The following is a 14,904-nucleotide window of genomic DNA, read 5'->3' on the forward strand; positions in this document are numbered from 1 at the left end:
CTTGGTGTGTATTTCTCCCCAAGTATCTCAATAAATCATTTGTCTTGTAATTGGGAGGATAAAATGAATAAGATCGAGTGTTCAATCCGTGCATGGAAGATGCGAGGCCTATCAATGGTTGGTAGAAACTTGATCGTGAAAACATTGTTGGCTTCACAACTTTCATACATTGCTCCAGTTGTAGACCTTCCTGAGAGAGTTGTAAAGAAATTAAACACTATGTTTTTAAATTTATTTGGAATAGAGTGGAAGCGGTGAAGCGGAACACCATTATTGCAGATTATGAAAGAGGTGGTATAAACATATTTCAGGTTGAGATGTTTTTCAATGCTTTAAAGATGTCTTGGATCAAAAAACTAAACAATTCTAGTCCTGCTTGCTGGAAGAACATTCCACTTTACTATGTCAACAAGTTTGGTTTGGGTATGAATGTGTTTAATTGTAATTGTAGCTTCAACCAAATCAACACTGTATGCAAGAATGTTATTGACACCTTTCCTGTTTTTTATAACAACATGTTTAAAGTCTGGTTCAATACTAAATGTACTTCAAATAAAGCTGACATATCTGATTACTACAATCAAATCATTTGGAATAATGATGCTGTAACTGTTAACAAGAAAACACTTTTCTATAGAGACTGGATTGAAGCTGGCTTTATTTTTATAAAAGATCTTTTTGATGATGATGGTTCAATCTACTCACTTGAGTATTTTAGGCACCGCATTCCACGCACTGGCAACATTCTTTTCAGTACTTCGCTCTTTGCAATGCTCTGCCGAATGATTGGAAGAATGCACCAATTCTAGACCAAATTAGGACTGAATCAATTGTCTTTAATGCAGTCCCTATAGAAGCCTGTTCTTCAAAGTTTTTTAGACATGCCATGGTTGATAAGATTTATGTTCCACCAATTTGTATGAACTATTGGTGTAGAAGATTCCCCAATTATAATTTTGATTGGGAAAAGATTTGGGGTTCAATACCATGTTGTACCAGTGAGGCCAGACTTATTTCACTTAATTGGAAAATTATTCATAACATTTATCCTACAAAAGTTTTATTATGTAAAATGGGGAAAGAAGATACCAATTTGTGCAATTCCTGTAATGCTGTTGATCATCCAGAGCACTTCTTTTTTCATTGTAATAAGACCATTCCTATTTGGGAATTTGCTAACAGGGTTATTACACAAAGGCTTGGTAAAAACTTTAGGCTTTCTGTTGAAAATGTTTTATTTAATTATCATAATGACATTACCAGTGATCGGTCAAAATATATCAATTATGTTATATGTGTTGGCAAAATGTGCATTGGCAAATACAGATACGGGGATCATCCTTGTCTTCTGTTCCTCTTTAGGCAGGAACTTCGTATGAGAGGTTTGGTCTGCGATGACTTTAGCTAGTTGATCGCAGATGAACAGTTACTTGGATGACTTCCGTGTCTGTTCTTGGCTCTGTCATTTTGCTTAAATTATTTCTTTGATTTTCTTATTATATACATGTATGTAAATTTGTTTTATAACATCTACTATTATTTATGGATTATGTGCAGTGCAATAACTTTTGTTGTTATAATATTTATAGTGTATTTAATGTGAATAAAAGGCATTTTGCCTGACATACTATGTCAAAAGATAAAAAAAAAAAGTATGAAGACTATTACAAAATGAACTCAGACACATCATAGTTGTTATTGTTTATTTGACAATACGGTCATGTTTTTAAGATATGAAAGAAACATCTACATTATCTATGACTAGATTCCTTTCTAAACTTGAATAAGTATTATCAAAATATATGCAATTTTGGTCAATTTATATAAACAAAAAACCTCTTCACTGTTATGTACAAATATTTTTTTCCAGGACATTTTCAAGAACAATAGAATTTGTCAAACAATTAAAACCGTGTGCACTCTTAAAACGATCTACTCATTTTAAATAGATAATTTTCAGATGAGGATATAACAGATTTCTTTTCAAAATGAATCGGATATTCTCATCAAATGTGATAAGACTGACTTGGCATTTAAAAAAGTAATAATTGTATTCTTGTGAAACATGACCCCCAAAAATCAAATTTGAATAAATGTAGTTTGTCTTGTCAGAAGGGACTTCGCAGAATCTTGTCGCCTAACCTTACACGTCTAACATTTATGGATGGCGGAAACATTCTAAATACGCCTAAGATAATACGCCTAACCTTTGGCGTCTAAGATGCATCTTAGACGTCTTTTAAGATAAAATCCCATACAACCAATCATCTTAGGCGTATTAAATTATTGGTCAATGAAATCTTAGACGCCTAAGATTTTACACGTCTAAGATTTTTCTTACACGTCCAAGATTGACCATTTACCGTGATGGACGTTATCGCAAATTCGATCAAAACGTACGACGGACGCTGTTTAGGCCGGTGTCACTTGTCACTGGCGCCTGTTGTTGTTGACCCGGTTGTTAGCCAGACCCAGGTGTAGCTGATGTTGCAGGCTGTGTTGGCATGGTTGGCGGTCGTGTAATTTTGTCAACTTGTTCTACTACATGTACCTGATACAAAATGGGGCGGCAACTGAACTGAACTGATTATCCCACTGTACTTTTATATGATCGACTATGCGCATGGTATCTGTAATGCCAGTCTTCCAATGTGCTTTTGCGAGATATCACATTGGTGATACCGTCCATCTTAGGCGTGTAAAATCTTAGGCGTCTAAGATTTTATTGGTCAATAATTGAATACGCTTAAGATGATTGGCTGTTTGACATTCCTGGTCCTGTGATTCGTTGATTTAAGTCTACCGCAAAATTCTTAGACGTCTAAGATTGCATCTTAGACGCCACGTCTAAGGTTAGGTGTATTATCTTAGACGTATTTTGAAGGTATCCGCCATCTATAGATTCCATACGCGCAGATGTAATTTGGAATATGTGTTAACATTACAAACTTGCCAAAAATGAGGTTTGAAAAATACTCATCAATTTCGCATTAAAAGAGGGTACATTATGGCTTTATATAGTTCCTCTTATCAAAAGAATCTTGTTCGAATTGTAAAAGGAAACGCCTAGAAACATTCTTTTCGTATTAATTTGTTATGATCATAATCGCAAGAAATAAAAGAACTAAATATAATATTGATTATCAATCTTGATCTAATCGTGTCTTCTTCTTCGATTTACTCCAGCAGAGGATGAATTTCCCTACAAAAAAGAAAGAAATGTAACAGCCATTCAGTTCAGGTTTAATAAAGTAACAGTAAGAAAAACATTAATGTATTATTGTCGATTTGCCTATTAAACACTGGTACTGAAACTACATGAATTAAGCTAAGTGACTTAATTTTTACCGGGTTATTTACTAATGGAGAGTCGCGTTTGAGAAATAGCATTTTAGTTGAAATCGTGTTTTTGAGCTCTGTGTGACCTTTGACCCCATCAATTTCACGAGACATGTGAGACAATGGTAAAGCATGTGAGTGTTAGAGCCATACCGCGGAAACATGGCATGCTGCCTCAGGGGATCGACGCTAAGTCAGGTACCGCGTGAGCAAACTCAAAAATAGCGCAAACAGCGCGAGCGTACACAAAAGAAACTTCGCGCGTAAGATAAGCGATGTCGCCAGGTCTGTACGCTGTACCGGCGTCAGCTGAATTCGAGTACGCTTAGAGGGCACAGGCATGGAAAATACCAATCTGTGTATTAATAATCTAAGGTTAGAGCAATTTAAATGTAAAGGTCAAATAGAAGAACAGGTCAAACAGGTCAAACGTGACTGGCTACGGCTGCGTAAAACGGCTTTTACCTGTAAAAACGCCCCCTCCCCCACCCCGCCCCCTCAAAATAATATACAGGGATGTGGAAATAGACGATTGATAGTTGATTGATATGCGATGTGCGATGATCACAACGAATTATGTCACTAACCTCTTTCGCAGGTTTCAAGCTATTGGTTCTACGACGTCACTTCCTTCGCTCTCTGGACTGTCGCCGCTCTCAGAACTTTCTTCGCTCTCGGAACTTTCGTTACTCTTGGAACTGTTATTTTTTGCTTTGTTATTATCTCTGAAAAAGAGGCAATAAACAATATCAAAGTCGACAGGTGTTGTCATTTAGCGTTACACTTCAACGTATTGAATGCATTAACTATCTCGTATGTCGGACAACTCCTGTCCCTCCTTAAAAAAAGAAAGTTGTATGTTGTTATTTATTTCAAGTCGTGATGATTCATGCACGAGCTTTTGTCAACAAAAACTCCTCTGATCAAAATTGGCACAGCTTGTGAAATAGCAATAAATGTTGCGTTTTTAAACGACGCTGTGAAATACCACAATTGGCTGCACCCTGGTTGCCATGTGAACAAATCTGAAAATTCCAAAACATGGTTTGTGCGAACTGTTGTTATATGTCTAAACAATCAGAAACATTGTTCTACTTATATATATTATGGAATAATTTGAGAACAGAACACCTTGATCGAAATCGGAGCATCTTTGATTCTTTTATTTAAAAGATACATGGCGGCCCTGAACCGTAGATCGGCCTGTAGCATGGTGCGACACTTTCTTCGCTCTCGACACTTTCTTCGCTCTCGGAACTTTTATCGCTCTTGATACTTCCTTCACTCCTTAAATAAGAAAGTTGCATGTTGCTATTATAATTTATTTCAAGCCATAATTATTCTGAATGCCCTGCAACAAAAACTCTTCTGATCAGAATTGTCACAACTGGTGAAAAGAGCAATACCTACATATAAAGAGATGTGTCTTAGACAAATGTTGCATTTTTAAATCACGTTGTAAAATACCACGATAGCCTGTGTAAAAAACGGCTTTGACTGTAAAAACAGTACCCTCCCCACTGCCACCAAAATAATACACAGGCATGTGGAAGTAGACGGGTGATAGTTAATTGCTATTCGGCATTATGCGTTGATCACAACGAATTATGTCGCTTACCTCTTGCGCCGGTTTCTAGCTATTGGTTCTACAACGTCACCGCTCTCTGGACTTTCTTCGCTCTCTGGACTTTCTTCGCTCTCTGGACTTTCTTCGCTCTCTGGACTTTCTTCGCTCTCGGAACTTTCTTCGCTCTCGACACTTTCATCGCGCTTGACACTTCCTTCGTTCCTTAAAAAGAAAGATGCATGTTGCTATTATGATTTATTTCAAACCATAATGATTCTGAATGTCCTGCAACAAAAACTCTTCTGAACAAAATTGCCACAAATGATGAAAAGAGCAATAACTACATATAAAGAGATGTGTCTTAGAAAACTGTTGCATTTTTAAATTACGCTGTAAAATACCACGATTGCCTGTGTAAAAAACTGCTTTCACTGTAAAAACGGCACCCTCCCCACTGCCACCAAAATAATACACAGGCATGTGGAAGTAGTCGGGTGATAGTTTATTGCTATTCGGCATTATGCGTTGATCACAACGAATTATGTCGCTTACCTCTTGCGCCGGTTTCTAGCTATTGGTTCTACAACGTCACCGCTCTCTGGACTTTCTTCGCTCTCTGGACTTTCTTCGCTCTCTGGACTTTCTTCGCTCTCTGGACTTTCTTCGCTCTCTGGACTTTCTTCGCTCTCGGAACTTTCTTCGCTCTCGACACTTTCATCGCGCTTGACACTTCCTTCGTTCCTTAAAATGAAAGATGCATGTTGCTATTATGATTTATTTCAAACCATAATGATTCTGAATGTCCTGCAACAAAAACTCTTCTGATCAAAATTGCCACAAATGATGAAAAGAGCAATAACTACATATAAAGAGATGTGTCTTAGAAAACTGTTGCATTTTTAAATTACGCTGTAAAATACCACGATTGCCTGTGTAAAAACTGCTTTCACTGTAAAAACGGTAACCTCCTCACTGTCACCAAAATAATACACAGGCATGTGGAAGTAGACGGTTGATAGTTTATTGCTATTCGGCATTATGCGTTGATCACAACGAATTATGTGGCTTACCTCTTGCGCCGACTTCTAGCTATTGGTTCTACAACGTCACTACTCTCTGGACTTTCTTCGCTCTCGGAACTTTGTTCGCTCTCGACACTTTCTTCGCTCTTGACACTTTCATCGCTCTTGACACTTTCTTCGCTCTTGACACTTTCATCGCTCTTGACACTTTCTTCGCTCTTGACACTTTCTTCGCTCTCGACACTTTCTTCGCTCTTGACACTTTCTTCGCTCTCGACACTTTCTTCGCTCTCGACACTTTCTTCGCTCTCGACACTTTCTTCGCTCTCGGAACTTTTATCGCTCTTGATACTTCCTTTACTCCTTAAATAAGAAAGTTGCATGTTGCTATTATAATTTATTTCAAGCCATAATTATTCTGAATGCCCTGCAACAAAAACTCTTCTGATCAGAATTGTCACAACTGGTGAAAAGAGCAATACCTACATATAAAGAGATGTGTCTTAGACAAATGTTGCATTTTTAAATCACGTTGTAAAATACCAAGATAACCTGTGTAAAAAACGGCTTTGACTGTAAAAACGGTACCCTCCCCACTGCCACCAAAATAATACACAGGCATGTGGAAGTAGACGGGTGATAGTTTATTGCTATTCGGCATTATGCGTTGATCACAACGAATTATGTCGCTTACCTCTTGCGCCGGTTTCTAGCTATTGGTTCTACAACGTCACCGCTCTCTGGACTTTCTTCGCTCTCTGGACTTTCTTCGCTCTCTGGACTTTCTTCGCTCTCTGGACTTTCTTCGCTCTCGGAACTTTCTTCGCTCTCGACACTTTCATCGCGCTTGACACTTCCTTCGTTCCTTAAAAAGAAAGATGCATGTTGCTATTATGATTTATTTCAAACCATAATGATTCTGAATGTCCTGCAACAAAAACTCTTCTGATCAAAATTGCCACAAATGATGAAAAGAGCAATAACTACATATAAAGAGATGTGTCTTAGAAAACTGTTGCATTTTTAAACTACGCTGTAAAATACCACGATTGCCTGTGTAAAAAACTGCTTTCACTGTAAAAACGGTACCCTCCCCCACTGCCACCAAAATAATACACAGGCATGTGGAAGTAGATGGGTGATAGTTTATTGCTATTCGGCATTATGCGTTGATCACAACGAATTATGTCGCTTACTTCTTGCGCCGGTTTCTAGCTATTGGTTCTACAACGTCACCGCTCTCTGGACTTTCTTCGCTCTCTGGACTTTCTTCGCTCTCTGGACTTTCTTCGCTCTCGGAACTTTCTTCGCTCTCGATACTTTCATCGCGCTTGACACTTCCTTCGTTCCTAAAAAAGAAAGATGCATGTTGCTATTATGATTTATTTCAAACCATAATGATTCTGAATGTCCTGCAACAAAAACTCTTCTGATCAAAATTGCCACAAATGATGAAAAGAGCAATAACTACATATAAAGAGATGTGTCTTAGAAAACTGTTGCATTTTTAAATTACGCTGTAAAATACCACGATTGCCTGTGTAAAAACTGCTTTCACTGTAAAAACGGTAACCTCCTCACTGTCACCAAAATAATACACAGGCATGTGGAAGTAGACGGTTGATAGTTTATTGCTATTCGGCATTATGCGTTGATCACAACGAATTATGTGGCTTACCTCTTGCGCCGACTTCTAGCTATTGGTTCTACAACGTCACTACTCTCTGGACTTTCTTCGCTCTCGGAACTTTGTTCGCTCTCGACACTTTCTTCGCTCTTGACACTTTCATCGCTCTTGACACTTTCTTCGCTCTTGACACTTTCATCGCTCTTGACACTTTCTTCGCTCTTGACACTTTCTTCGCTCTCGACACTTTCTTCGCTCTTGACACTTTCTTCGCTCTCGACACTTTCTTCGCTCTCGACACTTTCTTCGCTCTTGACACTTTCATCGCTCTTGACACTTTTTTCGCTCTCGACACTTTCTTCGCTCTCGACACTTTCTTCGCTCTCGGAACTTTTATCGCTCTTGATACTTCCTTCACTCCTTAAATAAGAAAGTTGCATGTTGCTATTATAATTTATTTCAAGCCATAATTATTCTGAATGCCCTACAACAAAAACTCTTCTGATCAGAATTGTCACAACTGGTGAAAAGAGCAATACCTACATAATAGAGATGTGTCTTAGACAAATGTTGCATTTTTAAATCACGTTGTAAAATACCACGATAGCCTGTGTAAAAAACGGCTTTGACTGTAAAAACGGTACCCTCCCCACTGCCACCAAAATAATACACAGGCATGTGGAAGTAGACGGGTGATAGTTTATTGCTATTCGGCATTATGCGTTGATCACAACGAATTATGTCGCTTACCTCTTGCGCCGGTTTCTAGCTATTGGTTCTACAACGTCACCGCTCTCTGGACTTTCTTCGCTCTCTGGACTTTCTTCGCTCTCGACACTTTCATCGCGCTTGACACTTCCTTCGTTCCTTAAAAAGAAAGATGCATGTTGCTATTATGATTTATTTCAAACCATAATGATTCTGAATGTCCTGCAACAAAAACTCTTCTGATCAAAATTGCCACAAATGATGAAAAGAGCAATAACTACATATAAAGAGATGTGTCTTAGAAAACTGTTGCATTTTTAAATTACGCTGTAAAATACCACGATTGCCTGTGTAAAAAACTGCTTTCACTGTGAAAACGGTACCCTCCCCCACTGCCACCAAAATAATACACAGGCATGTGGAAGTAGATGGGTGATAGTTTATTGCTATTCGGCATTATGCGTTGATCACAACGAATTATGTCGCTTACTTCTTGCGCCGGTTTCTAGCTATTGGTTCTACAACGTCACCGCTCTCTGGACTTTCTTCGCTCTCTGGACTTTCTTCGCTCTCTGGACTTTCTTCGCTCTCTGGACTTTCTTCGCTCTCGATACTTTCATCGCGCTTGACACTTCCTTCGTTCCTTAAAAAGAAAGATGCATGTTGCTATTATGATTTATTTCAAACCATAATGATTCTGAATGTCCTGCAACAAAAACTCTTCTGATCAAAATTGCCACAAATGATGAAAAGAGCAATAACTACATATAAAGAGATGTGTCTTAGAAAACTGTTGCATTTTTAAATTACGCTGTAAAATACCACGATTGCCTGTGTAAAAACTGCTTTCACTGTAAAAACGGTAACCTCCTCACTGTCACCAAAATAATACACAGGCATGTGGAAGTAGACGGTTGATAGTTTATTGCTATTCGGCATTATGCGTTGATCACAACGAATTATGTGGCTTACCTCTTGCGCCGACTTCTAGCTATTGGTTCTACAACATCACTACTCTCTGGACTTTCTTCGCTCTCGGAACTTTGTTCGCTCTCGACACTTTCTTCGCTCTTGACACTTTCATCGCTCTTGACACTTTCTTCGCTCTTGACACTTTCATCGCTCTTGACACTTTCTTCGCTCTTGACACTTTCTTCGCTCTCGACACTTTCTTCGCTCTTGACACTTTCTTTGCTCTCGACACTTTCTTCGCTCTCGACACTTTCTTCGCTCTTGACACTTTCATCGCTCTTGACACTTTCTTCGCTCTCGACACTTTCTTCGCTCTCGGAACTTTTATCCCTCTTGATACTTCCTTCACTCCTTAAATAAGAAAGTTGCATGTTGCTATTATAATTTATTTCAAGCCATAATTATTCTGAATGCCCTGCAACAAAAACTCTTCTGATCAGAATTGTCCCAACTGGTGAAAAGAGCAATACCTACATATAAAGAGATGTGTCTTAGACAAATGTTGCATTTTAAATCACGTTGTAAAATACCACGATAGCCTGTGTAAAAAACGGCTTTGACTGTAAAAACGGTACCCTCCCCACTGCCACCAAAATAATACACAGGCATGTGGAAGTAGACGGGTGATAGTTTATTGCTATTCGGCATTATGCGTTGATCACAACGAATTTTGTCGCTTACCTCTTGCGCCGGTTTCTAGCTATTGGTTCTACAACGTCACCGCTCTCTGGACTTTCTTCGCTCTCTGGACTTTCTTCGCTCTCTGGACTTTCTTCGCTCTCTGGACTTTCTTCGCTCTCGGAACCTTCTTCGCTCTCGACACTTTCATCGCGCTTGACACTTCCTTCGTTCCTTAAAAAGAAAGATGCATGTTGCTATTATGATTTATTTCAAACCATAATGATTCTGAATGTCCTGCAACAAAAACTCTTCTGAACAAAATTGCCACAAATGATGAAAAGAGCAATAACTACATATAAAGAGATGTGTCTTAGAAAACTGTTGCATTTTTAAATTACGCTGTAAAATACCACGATTGCCTGTGTAAAAAACTGCTTTCACTGTAAAAAACGGTACCCTCCCCCACTGCCACCAAAATAATACACAGGCATGTGGAAGTAGTCGGGTGATAGTTTATTGCTATTCGGCATTATGCGTTGATCACAACGAATTATGTCGCTTACCTCTTGCGCCGGTTTCTAGCTATTGGTTCTACAACGTCACCGCTCTCTGGACTTTCTTCGCTCTCTGGACTTTCTTCGCTCTCTGGACTTTCTTCGCTCTCTGGACTTTCTTCGCTCTCTGGACTTTCTTCGTTCTCGGAACTTTCTTCGCTCTCGACACTTTCATCGCGCTTGACACTTCCTTCGTTCCTTAAAAAGAAAGATGCATGTTGCTATTATGATTTATTTCAAACCATAATGATTCTGAATGTCCTGCAACAAAAAACTCTTCTGATCAAAATTGCCACAAATGATGAAAAGAGCAATAACTACATATAAAGAGATGTGTCTTAGAAAACTGTTGCATTTTTAAATTACGCTGTAAAATACCACGATTGCCTGTGTAAAAACTGCTTTCACTGTAAAAACGGTAACCTCCTCACTGTCACCAAAATAATACACAGGCATGTGGAAGTAGACGGTTGATAGTTTATTGCTATTCGGCATTATGCGTTGATCACAACGAATTATGTGGCTTACCTCTTGCGCCGACTTCTAGCTATTGGTTCTACAACGTCACTACTCTCTGGACTTTCTTCGCTCTCGGAACTTTGTTCGCTCTCGACACTTTCTTCGCTCTTGACACTTTCATCGCTCTTGACACTTTCTTCGCTCTTGACACTTTCATCGCTCTTGACACTTTCTTCGCTCTTGACACTTTCTTCGCTCTCGACACTTTCTTCGCTCTTGACACTTTCTTCGCTCTCGACACTTTCTTCGCTCTCGACACTTTCTTCGCTCTCGACACTTTCTTCGCTCTCGGAACTTTTATCGCTCTTGATACTTCCTTTACTCCTTAAATAAGAAAGTTGCATGTTGCTATTATAATTTATTTCAAGCCATAATTATTCTGAATGCCCTGCAACAAAAACTCTTCTGATCAGAATTGTCACAACTGGTGAAAAGAGCAATACCTACATATAAAGAGATGTGTCTTAGACAAATGTTGCATTTTTAAATCACGTTGTAAAATACCACGATAGCCTGTAAAAAACGGCTTTGACTGTAAAACGGTACCCTCCCCACTGCCACCAAAATAATACACAGGCATGTGGAAGTAGACGGGTGATAGTTTATTGCTATTCGGCATTATGCGTTGATCACAACGAATTATGTCGCTTACCTCTTGCGCCGGTTTCTAGCTATTGGTTCTACAACGTCACCGCTCTCTGGACTTTCTTCGCTCTCTGGACTTTCTTCGCTCTCTGGACTTTCTTCGCTCTCTGGACTTTCTTCGCTCTCGGAACTTTCTTCGCTCTCGACACTTTCATCGCGCTTGACACTTCCTTCGTTCCTTAAAAGAAAGATGCATGTTGCTATTATGATTTATTTCAAACCATAATGATTCTGAATGTCCTGCAACAAAAACTCTTCTGATCAAAATTGCCACAAATGATGAAAAGAGCAATAACTACATATAAAGAGATGTGTCTTAGAAAACTGTTGCATTTTTAAACTACGCTGTAAAATACCACGATTACCTGTGTAAAAAACTGCTTTCACTGTAAAAACGGTACCCTCCCCCACTGCCACCAAAATAATACACAGGCATGTGGAAGTAGATGGGTGATAGTTTATTGCTATTCGGCATTATGCGTTGATCACAACGAATTATGTCGCTTACTTCTTGCGCCGGTTTCTAGCTATTGGTTCTACAACGTCACCGCTCTCTGGACTTTCTTCGCTCTCTGGACTTTCTTCGCTCTCTGGACTTTCTTCGCTCTCGGAACTTTCTTCGCTCTCGATACTTTCATCGCGCTTGACACTTCCTTCGTTCCTTAAAAGAAAGATGCATGTTGCTATTATGATTTATTTCAAACCATAATGATTCTGAATGTCCTGCAACAAAAACTCTTCTGATCAAAATTGCCACAAATGATGAAAAGAGCAATAACTACATATAAAGAGATGTGTCTTAGAAAACTGTTGCATTTTTAAATTACGCTGTAAAATACCACGATTGCCTGTGTAAACTGCTTTCACTGTAAAAACGGTAACCTCCTCACTGTCACCAAAATAATACACAGGCATGTGGAAGTAGACGGTTGATAGTTTATTGCTATTCGGCATTATGCGTTGATCACAACGAATTATGTGGCTTACCTCTTGCGCCGACTTCTAGCTATTGGTTCTACAACGTCACTACTCTCTGGACTTTCTTCGCTCTCGGAACTTTGTTCGCTCTCGACACTTTCTTCGCTCTTGACACTTTCATCGCTCTTGACACTTTCTTCGCTCTTGACACTTTCATCGCTCTTGACACTTTCTTCGCTCTTGACACTTTCTTCGCTCTCGACACTTTCTTCGCTCTTGACACTTTCTTCGCTCTCGACACTTTCTTCGCTCTCGACACTTTCTTCGCTCTTGACACTTTCATCGCTCTTGACACTTTTTTCGCTCTCGACACTTTCTTCGCTCTCGACACTTTCTTCGCTCTCGGAACTTTTATCGCTCTTGATACTTCCTTCACTCCTTAAATAAGAAAGTTGCATGTTGCTATTATAATTTATTTCAAGCCATAATTATTCTGAATGCCCTGCAACAAAAACTCTTCTGATCAGAATTGTCACAACTGGTGAAAAGAGCAATACCTACATATAAAGAGATGTGTCTTAGACAAATGTTGCATTTTTAAATCACGTTGTAAAATACCACGATAGCCTGTGTAAAAAACGGCTTTGACTGTAAAAACGGTACCCTCCCCACTGCCACCAAAATAATACACAGGCATGTGGAAGTAGACGGGTGATAGTTTATTGCTATTCGGCATTATGCGTTGATCACAACGAATTATGTCGCTTACCTCTTGCGCCGGTTTCTAGCTATTGGTTCTACAACGTCACCGCTCTCTGGACTTTCTTCGCTCTCTGGACTTTCTTCGCTCTCTGGACTTTCTTCGCTCTCGACACTTTCATCGCGCTTGACACTTCCTTCGTTCCTTGAAAAGAAAGATGCATGTTGCTATTATGATTTATTTCAAACCATAATGATTCTGAATGTCCTGCAACAAAAACTCTTCTGATCAAAATTGCCACAAATGATGAAAAGAGCAATAACTACATATAAAGAGATGTGTCTTAGAAAACTGTTGCATTTTTAAATTACGCTGTAAAATACCACGATTGCCTGTGTAAAAACTGCTTTCACTGTAAAACGGTACCCTCCCCACTGCCACCAAAATAATACACAGGCATGTGGAAGTAGATGGGTGATAGTTTATTGCTATTCGGCATTATGCGTTGATCACAACGAATTATGTCGCTTACTTCTTGCGCCGGTTTCTAGCTATTGGTTCTACAACGTCACCGCTCTCTGGACTTTCTTCGCTCTCTGGACTTTCTTCGCTCTCTGGACTTTCTTCGCTCTCTGGACTTTCTTCGCTCTCGATACTTTCATCGCGCTTGACACTTCCTTCGTTCCTTAAAAAGAAAGATGCATGTTGCTATTATGATTTATTTCAAACCATAATGATTCTGAATGTCCTGCAACAAAAACTCTTCTGATCAAAATTGCCACAAATGATGAAAAGAGCAATAACTACATATAAAGAGATGTGTCTTAGAAAACTGTTGCATTTTTAAATTACGCTGTAAAATACCACGATTGCCTGTGTAAAAACTGCTTTCACTGTAAAAACGGTAACCTCCTCACTGTCACCAAAATAATACACAGGCATGTGGAAGTAGACGGTTGATAGTTTATTGCTATTCGGCATTATGCGTTGATCACAACGAATTATGTGGCTTACCTCTTGCGCCGACTTCTAGCTATTGGTTCTACAACGTCACTACTCTCTGGACTTTCTTCGCTCTCGGAACTTTGTTCGCTCTCGACACTTTCTTCGCTCTTGACACTTTCATCGCTCTTGACACTTTCTTCGCTCTTGACACTTTCATCGCTCTTGACACTTTCTTCGCTCTTGACACTTTCTTCGCTCTCGACACTTTCTTCGCTCTTGACACTTTCTTCGCTCTCGACACTTTCTTCGCTCTCGACACTTTCTTCGCTCTTGACACTTTCATCGCTCTTGACACTTTTTTCGCTCTCGACACTTTCTTCGCTCTCGACACTTTCTTCGCTCTCGGAACTTTTATCGCTCTTGATACTTCCTTCACTCCTTAAATAAGAAAGTTGCATGTTGCTATTATAATTTATTTCAAGCCATAATTATTCTGAATGCCCTGCAACAAAAACTCTTCTGATCAGAATTGTCACAACTGGTGAAAAGAGCAATACCTACATATAAAGAGATGTGTCTTAGACAAATGTTGCATTTTTAAATCACGTTGTAAAATACCACGATAGCCTGTGTAAAAAAACGGCTTTGACTGTAAAAACGGTACCCTCCCCACTGCCACCAAAATAATACACAGGCATGTGGAAGTAGACGGGTGATAGTTTATTGCTATTCGGCATTATGCGTTGATCACAACGAATTTTGTCGCT

The 14,904-nt window shown here is 39.3% G+C and overlaps 1 protein-coding gene and 1 long non-coding RNA gene across 2 annotated transcripts in view; both read right to left on the reverse strand.

Annotated features, from left to right (window-relative positions):
* Nucleotides 1–3,929: 3,929 nt before the first annotated feature.
* Nucleotides 3,930–5,643, reverse strand: LOC140155776 (uncharacterized). The gene is made up of 3 exons (XR_011859426.1): nucleotides 5,459–5,643; nucleotides 4,958–5,128; nucleotides 3,930–4,064 (listed from the first exon to the last, which is right to left on the reverse strand). It is a non-coding gene; the product is annotated as an uncharacterized lncRNA (long non-coding RNA).
* An 873-nt stretch (nucleotides 5,644–6,516) lies between these two features.
* LOC140154689 (uncharacterized) overlaps nucleotides 6,517–14,904 on the reverse strand; it is a 34,060-nt gene continuing 25,672 nt past the window's right edge. Inside the window, exons 4-13 of the mRNA XM_072177256.1 lie at nucleotides 13,725–13,877; nucleotides 13,262–13,396; nucleotides 12,083–12,235; nucleotides 11,582–11,752; nucleotides 10,420–10,608; nucleotides 9,917–10,087; nucleotides 8,754–8,906; nucleotides 8,306–8,422; nucleotides 7,125–7,277; nucleotides 6,517–6,793 (exon numbers count right to left, since the gene is read on the reverse strand). Coding sequence (XP_072033357.1) covers nucleotides 6,619–6,793; nucleotides 7,125–7,277; nucleotides 8,306–8,422; nucleotides 8,754–8,906; nucleotides 9,917–10,087; nucleotides 10,420–10,608; nucleotides 11,582–11,752; nucleotides 12,083–12,235; nucleotides 13,262–13,396; nucleotides 13,725–13,877 — 1,570 coding nt within the window. The 3' untranslated portion in view covers nucleotides 6,517–6,618. The remainder of the gene's footprint in view (nucleotides 6,794–7,124; nucleotides 7,278–8,305; nucleotides 8,423–8,753; nucleotides 8,907–9,916; nucleotides 10,088–10,419; nucleotides 10,609–11,581; nucleotides 11,753–12,082; nucleotides 12,236–13,261; nucleotides 13,397–13,724; nucleotides 13,878–14,904) is intronic.

This window comes from Amphiura filiformis, chromosome 6, assembly GCF_039555335.1.
Source record: "Amphiura filiformis chromosome 6, Afil_fr2py, whole genome shotgun sequence".
NCBI lineage: Eukaryota > Metazoa > Echinodermata > Ophiuroidea > Amphilepidida > Amphiuridae > Amphiura > Amphiura filiformis.